The sequence below is a fragment of the Corythoichthys intestinalis genome, chromosome 8, assembly GCF_030265065.1.
Source record: "Corythoichthys intestinalis isolate RoL2023-P3 chromosome 8, ASM3026506v1, whole genome shotgun sequence".
NCBI lineage: Eukaryota > Metazoa > Chordata > Actinopteri > Syngnathiformes > Syngnathidae > Corythoichthys > Corythoichthys intestinalis.
The window spans coordinates 12,983,944-12,994,560 of record NC_080402.1 but is presented as its reverse complement, the minus strand read 5'-3'; the positions used below and the strand labels follow the sequence as shown (position 1 = coordinate 12,994,560).

Below are 10,617 nucleotides of genomic sequence, written 5' to 3'. Positions count from 1 at the left end.
GGCTTTGTGATGGCCATCCCAAGACATTGACTTTGCTATCCTCAAGCCACTTTTTAACCATTTCAGCAGTGTGCTTTGGGTCATTGTTCATTTGGAAGACACATTCGTGCCCAAGTTTTAGCTTCCTGGCTAATGTCTTGAGATGTTGCCTTGATATCGCCATGTAGTTTTCTTCATGTCATGATCTTTTATTTGAAGTTCTCCAGTTCATGCTTAAGCAAAACATCCAACTGCACGGTGCTGCCACTTCCATCCAACATGAAGGCGCTATACAGAATTTTTAGTGTTAAATTTTCAACTCTATTCATGCTCCACCAATGCCCTATTTAGTAAACACAGCCCTGACATTTTAACTGAGACTGCCCCAAATAGCCCTCTCTCTTCCCATTTTGGGCCGAAAACGTGCCTGTGTACGTCCCCGTGGCAGCAATGCAGTTTCACTGAGCCTCTGCTTAGTCTCCGCTTGGCAAAAACACTTTCCTAACCCACTTAATACTATAAGTTAACAATCACGTTTTGTGTTTTTTTTTTTTTTTTTTTTTACATTTTTGGTGCTACTTTGATGGGCGACAAATATGTGCGCCATGGATGAGATTAACTAAACTTTAGGCCAGAGATGACAGTCGCGAGTAGAAAAACTCCATATGGCACCTTTAAAGAACATTTCTCAACAACTGATGGTAAAGTCAAAATATTTTTTGTGAAAGATAGTTTATTTTTTTCACCCTCCAAGAAACACAAAGTTCACCATTTACTATTAACAACAAGAAAAATGACTATTTACTAAATGTTTCAATGAGTTCAGCAGCAACATCTCAACACAAAAAAAACAGAAATCAGTCCACCTCACTCTCCCTACTTTTAAAAATGCCTCCTTTCAACACAACTAGCCCCTCCCCTCAGGTATCACCTGATCCCCAAAACACACCAACTTAAAGAGCTTGCAAATGCCATTTCTGATTGTCTCTCCGAACTCCCTTGTCGTTGGACAAATTTTGAGACGTGCAGGGGTCCCTAAACTATTCCACATTGGGGCGCCGTGGGTGCTGGATTTCTTTCCAACATAATAGGACGACACCTTTGCACCAATCTGGTGTCTCACAAGTGTAATCAGTTGACTGTAGTCAGGTGCTGCTTGTTTTAGCGGAAACGTCATAGGTAAACCCTCTGTGCATGACCGGTAAGAAAAACCAGGACCCATAGCAGCCCTTGAGGACCGGTGTTCTGCCAAAATGGCGAAACGTCTACATGAGGCAAATTTGACACCCAAAGTACTACCGTGTGCTTTCAACTTAGTTTGTTTAGATGCATACAGGCAGAACGTACTCAAAAATGCCTTAAGAAACTACTTAAACGTAGTTACAGTGGGGCGAATAAGTATTTAGTCAACCACCAATTGTGCAAGTTCTCCTACTTGAAAAGATTAGAGAGGCCTGTAATTGTCAACATGGGTAAACCTCAACCATGAGATCCAGAGAATGTGGGGAAAAAAACAGAAAATCACATTGTTTGATTTTTAAAGAATTTATGTCCAAATTAGAGTGGAAAATAAGTATTTGGTCACCTACAAACAGGCCTAACCTCTTCTGACGAGGTCTAACGAGGCTCCACTTGTTACCTGTATTAACGGCACCTATTTCAACTCATCGGTATAAAAGACACCTGTCCACAACCTCAGTCAGTCACACCCCAAACTCCACTATGGCCAAGATCAAAGAGCTGTCGAAGGACACCAGGGACAAAATTGTACACTTGCACCAGGCTGGGAAGACTGAATCTGCAATAGGTAAAACGCTTGGTGTAAAGAAATCAACTGTGGGAGCAATTATTAGAAAATGGAACACATACAAGACCACTGATAATCTCCCTCGATCTGGGGCTCCATGCAAGATCTCACCCCGTGGCGTCAAAATGATAAGAACTGTGAGCAAAAATCCCAGAACCATACGGAGGGACCTAGTGAATGACCTACAGAGAGCTGGGACCACAGTAACAAAGGCTACTATCAGTAACACAATGCGCCGCCAGGGACTCAAATCCTGCACTGCCAGACGTGTCCCCCTGCTGAAGCCAGTACGCGTCCAGGCCCGTCTGCGGTTCGCTAGAGAGCTTTTGGATGAGCCAGAAGAGGACTGTGAGAATGTGTTATGATCAGATGAAACCAAAATAGAACTTTTTGGTAGAAACACAGGTTCTCGTGTTTGGAGAAGAAACAATACTGAATTGCATCCGAAGAACACCATACCCACTGTGAAGCATGGGGGTGGAAACATCATGCTTTGGGGCTGTTTTTCTGCAAAGGGACCAGCTTGACTGATCTGTGTAAAGGAAAGAATGAATGGGGCCATGTATCGAGAGATTTTGAGTGAAAATCTCCTTCCATCAGCAAGGGCATTGAAGATGAGACGTGGCTGGGTCTTTCAGCATAACCATGATCCCAAACACTCAGCCAGGGCAACAAAGGAGTGGCCTAGCCAGTCTCCAGATCTCAACCCCATAGAGTATCTGTGGAGGGAGTTGAAAGTCCCTGTTGCCCAACAACAGCCCCAAAACATCACTGCTCTAGAGGAGATCTGCATGGAGGAATGGGCCAAAATACCAGCAACAGTGTGTGAAAACCTTGTGAAGAGTTACAGAAAATGTTTGGGTACACAACAAAGTATTGAGATGAACTTTTGGTATTGACCAAATACTTATTTTCCACCATGATTTGCGAATAAATTCTTTAAAAATCAAACAATGTGATTTTCTGTTTTTTCCCCCCACATTCTGTCTCTCGTGGTTAAGGTTTACCCATGTTGACAATTACAGGCCTCTCTAATATTTTCAAGTGGGAGAACTTGCACAATTAGTGGTTGACTAAATAACTATTTGCCCCACTGTATATCAAATAAGGAAGGTTTTAAATACGCTACGTGACTAATGTGGTCAACAGATCAACACTCTGCTTTAAAGCAACCACAAGAAAACACAATGGTTAAAAGTATGGGAGGGAAACAGATGTGAAAAGTATTTGAGGCAATGAAAAGGTAATAAAAACTCAAAACAAAAATAGTGAGTACTTTTCGCTTTTAACCGATGTGCGCACGAATGCGGAAGCGCACGTGCACTGAGCATTGTGTAGACGTCTCGCCGTGGAAAAGGAACTGCAGAACACCAGTTTGGGCAACCCTGGTGTAGAGCGATGAGTTTGCACCCTTAGTAGCGCCACTAACTGTCAGTAATAGTTGGAATGAAAACGTGTTTCGATTGTTGTCTAAACAGCAGACCGAATGAAAAAAAAAACAAGTGTGTTATGTTTGCGACTGTCATGTGTGCGTGCTGTCAGTGACCAATCAGCTCGGTAATAAAAAATTTTTTAAAAAACAAAAAAAAAGTCAGTCCTTTCTTAGCGTGACTTGCAAAATCTTAGCTTGTCAGAAAAACATCTTCTGGAGAGGTGTTTTTTTTTCGACCACGCAACAGCCTTTTAGTTCAGATATTGGATGACCTTCTCCTCCATCATACAGTATTGGGCAATGTGTGAAAGGTCAGAGATGAAGACGTTGCAGGCTTGAATACTGACGTTCTTGCAGCCTCTTAAGTCCAGAAGAGATAAAGAGGAGAGGCGTTTCAGGTAGGACATGCATCCATCACTGAGCTGGTCACAGCCTGTTTTTGCACACAGACAGTCAGACAGTTTTGTAAGTACAATAGTAGTAATGGGGGGACAACAGCTGCTTGAGCGACTGAGGAGAGAGAGAACACTTTGGTTTGGAGCACATCAAAGGTTCATCATTTTAAGTGGGAAAAATCTAGATATGCCATATTGTGATCCCTCGTTTTTCGAGGGTAATGGGGACCAGAACCCGCCGCGATAAGTGAAAAACCGCAAAGTAGCGCCCCCCGCCGCCCCAATTTTTTTTTTGTGTGTGTTCAATGTATTTATTAGGATTTAGCATTGGAAATCGATACATATAAGACATGTTTTTCTATTTTTATCCCAAAGTATAATAAAAAAACAACAACATTTTATATAATTAAAAAAACAACAACTTTTATGTTTATATTTTAGGGCTGTCAAATTTATCGCGTTAACGGGCGGTAATTAATTTTTTAAATGAATCACGTCAAAATATTTAACGCATGCGCGGACCAACCCACTTACGCATTGCCACAAACGGACTACAATGACACCGTTTTATGTATATTGAGAGCGAAGAGGCAGAGACAAGTGAATTGAGTGGACACAGCCATTCATTGGGGACATAATATGAATTGGCATAAAGCTTTAACATCTCTTCCAAAACAATTAAATCTACTGTGGAACGCGACATGGGGAAGAATGGCAGGAGTTGATCCTTTTTTTTTTTTAAACACCCTGTATTGAATACAACACAGAGAAGATATACCATTTGCAGCCACCACTGACAGTCATGGTTGCCCCACTTCCCATTTAGTATTTTGGCAAACTCTATTCAAACATTTCGTTTAGCTCAACAAATACACTAGATGGCAATATTTAGTCACAATATACAAACTCACATTTATCTTTTAAGAATTACAAGTCCTATCCGTGGATCCCTTTCACAGAAAGAATGTTAATAATGTTAATGCCATCTTGTGGATTTCTTGTTATAATAAACAAATACAGTACTTAAGTACAGTATGTTGAATGTTTATATCCGTCTTATCTTTCCATTCCAACAATTTACAGAAAAATATAGCATATTTTAGAAAGTTTGAATTGCGATTAATTTTTAAGCTGTGATTAACTCGATTAAAAATTTTAATCGTTTGACAGCCCTAATACATTTATTTTAGAGATGGTTTGAATTGCGATTAATTACGATTAATCAATTTTTTGAAAGCCCTAATATATTTATTTTAATCAATGGTTTATAAGAATTTCAAATGTAATAATTATGATAAGTTTTAAACATGTTACTGTCCCACCGAATTATTTTTAAACAAGAATAAAGTTGTAAAATGCTACACATTGACAAACACAATGAGTTGCCACAGTACCTGTAACAGGTTAAACAATGATTGACGCATGCGGCGCTTTCAAGTTCGAGTCTCTGGCAAGATCAGACCTTAACCGTCCGTCAATAACATTAATAAGCAATTCCAGTGCACTGCCTGACCAACAAAGACCAGGGAGAGGGAGGGAGAGTGAGACTACGCAATCGGCTCGGGACAGCTCATCTGTATTTATGTTTTTAATCGGAAAAAAAAAAAAAATCCGTGATGGACTAAGGGCGCTAGGTTTGAAGCGCAAAGTAGCGAGGGATCACTATACAGGTATATACAGTAGGTGTTGGTCAAAAAAAATATCACTTGCAACAAGATTATAATGATCATGAACACTAAATTTGAATATTTACTTATGTCAAGATTTTACTAAATATTCGTGCTTATTCTCATTTGAACCCCAAATTACGGATCGTGAAAAGGAATTTAAAAAAAAAATGTTTTTAATAATTTTTTGGCCCACTTGAAATCAAGTATCTATGAATGCTGCGAACCAGAATGAGTTTATTAACCCTGATCTACAGGGTCTAATGGGTAGAAAACAATAAGAAAATGATCTTACAGTTAAATATCGTTCTTTTGAACAATCACAAAATGTAGATAAAATACCTGCTAGAATGAGTTCTTTCAGGTTGTTGCGAGTGTGTGTCCCCCCTGCTGCCAACATAGCTATTGAAGAATCCTTAATGTTCTTGCAGTGAGACAAGTCCAGTTTCTCCAAGTGTGGCATGTGATGCTGCATAAGTCTTAGAGTGGATTCATTTATATCCAGACCAGACAGGTACAGTGCCACCATGTTCTTTAGTCTGCATCGAGATGATTGTGAATCTAAAACGGGAAGGGGGGTGGGGGGGTGACAGTGTAAAGAAGTGGAGAAAAATCTTAAGAGCATGCATGTTTCGCTGCATCTGACCATGTTGGGTGAGGAGTTCTTTAAATTGGGTATCTTTGATGCCTTCACACCACCGCAGATCCAGAAGTCGAAGATGGGGAAGAGTCGGCGAGACCAATGCTGACAGGCATGACCAAGACAGACCAGCAACTCTTAATTCTCGTAGACCTAAAGAGAGAAAATAAATATGAAAAAGGAATGGGCAGAAACATTGATTTCGATGTTAGTACAGTGATCCCTCGCTACTTCGCGCTTTAAACTTTGCGCCCTCAATCCATCGCGGATTTTTTTCCAATTAAAAATAAATAAATACAGATGAGCTGTCCCGATCCGATCACGTAGTCTCCCTCTCCCTCCTGCTGCTTTTCTTGGTGTGGCAGTGCACTGGAGTTGCTTATTAAAGTTAGCAATGATTGACAGACGTTAAGGTTTGATCTTGGCAGAGATGCTTGGAAGCCGAAACCTTAAAACACCGCATGCGTCAATCATCAACAAGTGCTGTGGAGACTCATTGTGTGTAATTGAGCAGCTTGAGCGGATTTGAGTGGACTTACTCAATTAAGCATTAAATAAAGACAAGCATTTTGCTACTTTATTCTTGTTTAAAAATAATTTGGTGGGACAGTAACATGTTTAAAACATATCATAAATATTACATTTGAAGTGCTTAAAAACCCTTTATTGAAATATACAGTACATACATTCATATACCTTTGTCGACACATGGGTATCATTCTAGGATATTCTACAAAAAAAACTAATAATCTGAAAAACATGGTCTTTTAGTCATTCTGCTCTGAATTGGAATGAGTTTATCACTAGTAGACGTCCAATCCGACATTCGTTCATTCGATGGCATTCCTCCCACTTCAAACGGATTGGACGTCTATGGCCGTCAGTGGCAGCCAAGGCCAGGCAAAGAGTTCATTTCGCTTTTCCTGTTGATTTTGGCTTACTGAGGAAGGAAGTGACTTAAGAATATCCCTAAAAGAATAGGAAGTGACTCAAAATGAACAGGAAGTGACCTGTAAATGCCCAACAAAGACCAGCTGTGAATGCTCTGGTTTTAGTGCCATCGACGGCGCTAGTCGTCCAATCCAGTCAAAATGAATTGGATGTCTAGCGCCGTCAACGGCAGCCAGTGAGCTAACGAAGACACTATTCTAATTGAAGATTTTAGTAGCAGCCTGTTGGTTCCTCTTTTTTTAAATACACTGACACATTTTTAAAACGATATATCTATTCTTGGTAGGACCGTATCAATAACCTTTTTGGGGTACAAAGTACTATGATATATCACCTTTTCGATATATTGTCACATCCGTCCTTTAAACCAGGAACTGTTGTTATTTTCACCAGTGGCCAACCACCTCTTAAATAAGCCATATTTAATCCATTTTTGATTAAATTCACACTTCCCCATCAATGCATTTTTCCGCTCACATCTACAACTGCGAATGACTAGGAAATGGCGTCATGGCGACAAACGTACGCCGAGGTTCAAGACAACGTACCGTATAACATATATTAATCCCAAACACTCGTATTTATTGCACGGCCATTAACAAATACACACATTAAAAAGTTTTACGTCAAACTACAGTGATTTCCCTGGCATGAAATGCATCATCTGGAAATTTACAACCTACTGCAATTTCCATTAAATTTAAGACCTTGATAATCCAGATTTCAAATTTCAAGTGCCTGTGACACAAAAAAGCTTTTTTATTTCATATTACACGTGGTATTTTATGCTCCTGAATGAAATGGACCGTGTGGATGTGTGTGGAAGCTATCGATATATCTATTCAATTTTTTGAATCCCGCGCTACGAAAATGAGAAACTTCCAGCCAAGGTCTCGGATTGAGGAAGAAGGCGAATGTAATGTCAGAAGACTAACCATCTTCACAATACAGCCATTAGTGTCGTATGCAGAAGGACTGCGGATTCAGCTGATTTTTCGGATGAATTTGTTTATTTTTTTGCATCACGCCAACCCGACGTGCTGCAGGCTTTTGTTGCTACACCAAGGAGAGTGGTGTGAGGAATTTTGGAATTCTAAAAGATCCTGTTCACCACGAATAATGGGCATAACAAGTATGAAAATGAAGCAACAACTGGACGGATGACTAAGTGAGGAAGCTACGTGTTTTATGTTATGTCAAATACTGGGATCATGGCAAACGTTTTAAAAAGGAGGTGGCTTGCATTTTGTGGGTGGCAATGCTCCCTTTCCACTGAGAAGGCCACTCGGCTGACGATCGGCGGCTTGTCACACACCATCATCGTCGGCCGATAAATGCGTGCCTCGGCTTGTACCTCAGGAGCCCCCCCCCCGCTCTCGTCTGCGGTTCTCGATTGTGTCCAGACTTCCACCCTCTCGGTCCTCTTAGCGTGCCCGCCGAGAGAGCAGTATCCTCTGCTTGGGCTTGGGGAGCCCCCCGCAATCGTCTCCGGTTCTCGATTGAGAGTCCAACTGAATGTAAAAGACCGCTTATTCACTGCCAGAAAAGCTTTGGGAGCAAACTATTATAAGGATACAAAATTTGGCAGAACACCGGCGATGAGCACTGCCTGCCTGCAAGGGCCGCATCAGAACGACGAGCTGAAACTTGCTCGCCGCTGGGGGCTGGACGATCGCTGAAGACATTTAACCCCGCTGCCGTTGTGTGACACGAGTCGGGGGAGTTTTGTGCTATTTTTCGTTTTCGAAAGGCGAGGAAAAGACTTAGAAAGGCCGTTCGATTCGGGTTAACATGTCGCCAAGCTATCGCGCCTCCTGTTTTGTTTACGCTCTTTACTCCGTCTCCAAAGACGGACAGGGAAATGACAAAAGCCGGACTAACTCCGGTGGCATTAAATACAGTTTGGGAGGTTTAAGAAGTCGGAAGTTTTTACCATTATGCAGTAATTTAGCCCTGTCGTACTGAATGAGTGCATTTTTATTATTTCATATTCCATTCAGTACAAGACGTATTTGTCATGGCCATACAATTCATTCAGAAATTGGGGAAAAACAGATAAAAAGAATATCCTGTAAAAATATTGGAGTAGAGAGAAGCATTTATTGCCAAATGTATCACATTTGATAGAACTAAAATTTCAAGATTTTGAGACTAGTCCAGAATTTTGACATTTCTTTTTTGAAAAAAAAAATGATGGATGCAAGTCAACACATGTATCTGCAGGTTCCATGAGAAAAAAAAACAGGATTTAGCAAGGGTTATAGATATTAGAGCGCTTATTACACATATTCATTTTGACTTTTCTTTTTACAAATTTGGAAAAAAAGGTTTCATTAGGACCTTATTTTTCAAATTTTGGGATTCTCTGATAATTGCTTCATGTTGCAGGTATTCAATGGTTAAAACAATGACGACATTTTGCTGCTCTCTGTGTCGCATTTTCCTCGTTCTGAATCTTCTCCCTCAATGGGCTGAATTCTAAATCAGCTGAAATCGTTACTCTGCCGACATCATCACCCAGCTGGAGGACCTAGAGCGCTGAGAGGCGGGGCTAAACAGCAGATTAAAACACTAATTTCTGGTCATCTGCACTTTGCCAAATTGTTGCATGTGGACGAATCGTTGGAAAATATGATTTTAATGCACATACTAATGCTATTCAAGATTTTTTTTATCCTGTCACAGGCACTTTAAAACTAGTGCTGTCAAAATTATCGCGTTAACGGGCGGTAATTAATTTTTTCAATTAATCACGTTAAAATATTTGACGCAATTAACAAACATTCCCCGCTTATAAACAGATTAAAATGACAGCCCAGTGTAATGTCCACTTGTTATTTGTGTTTTTTGGAGTTTTGTCGCCCTCTGCTGGCTTTTGGGTGCGACTGATTTTATGGGTTTCAGCACCCATGAGCATTGTGTAATTATTGACATCAACAATGGCGGGCTAGTTGTTTATTTTTTGATTGAAATTTTTACTAATTTTGTTATAACGAAAACATTAAGAGGGGTTTTAATATAAAATTTCTATAACTTGTACTAACATTTATCTTTTAAGAACTACAAGTCTTTCTATCCATGGATCGCTTTAGCAGAATGTTAATGTTAATGCCATCTTGTTGATTTATTGTTATAATAAACAAATTCAGTACTTATGTACAGTATGTTGAATGTATATATCCGTCTTGTGTCTTATCTTTCCATTCCAACAATCATTTACAGAAAAATACGGCATATTTTATAGATGGTATGAATTGCGATTAATTACGATTGATTAATTTTTAAGCTGTAATTAACTCGATTAAAAATTTTAATCGTTTGACAGCCCTAGTTAAGACATTTTAAGCAACCACGGGAATCTTTCCACCTCGAAGCGTGGGTTCTGGGCATTCCCAACTAGTACACCTCTGGGCAGACATACGGGGATATGTTTCACCTGTGGTGTGGGAAGGTCTTTGTGTCTTTCTACTCAAGATAAACGAGTTAGCCAGAAGCAGGGAGATCTGGGCCTTAGATTACTTCTACTATGACTCAGACTAAAGAACAGTGATTTTCAAACATTAATCTCTTCATACCTGGGACCCTAGTGAGAAGACAGTTGAGCTGTCTTTTGGCCAGCGGTGTCCATGAGAGGTCCAAAGATATGGGCTGATGCTTTATGATACCTGCTAAGGCCTGGTTACTGAGTGGATTTAACTGACTCATATCCAGATGTCTCCATAGATGTTTATCAAAGCTCCTGCACC

The 10,617-nt window shown here is 40.2% G+C and overlaps 1 protein-coding gene across 2 annotated transcripts in view; it reads right to left on the bottom strand.

The window, feature by feature from the left end:
• Window positions 1-46: 46 nt before the first annotated feature.
• Window positions 47-10,617, bottom strand: part of kdm2aa (lysine (K)-specific demethylase 2Aa) — a 43,907-nt gene continuing 33,336 nt past the window's right edge. For both annotated transcript variants that reach the window (XM_057843641.1, XM_057843642.1), the window contains 4 exons: window positions 10,447-10,610; window positions 5,927-6,073; window positions 5,623-5,841; window positions 47-3,651 (listed from right to left, as the gene is read on the bottom strand). In XM_057843641.1, coding sequence (XP_057699624.1) covers window positions 3,470-3,651; window positions 5,623-5,841; window positions 5,927-6,073; window positions 10,447-10,610 — 712 coding nt within the window. In that variant the 3' untranslated portion in view covers window positions 47-3,469. The remainder of the gene's footprint in view (window positions 3,652-5,622; window positions 5,842-5,926; window positions 6,074-10,446; window positions 10,611-10,617) is intronic.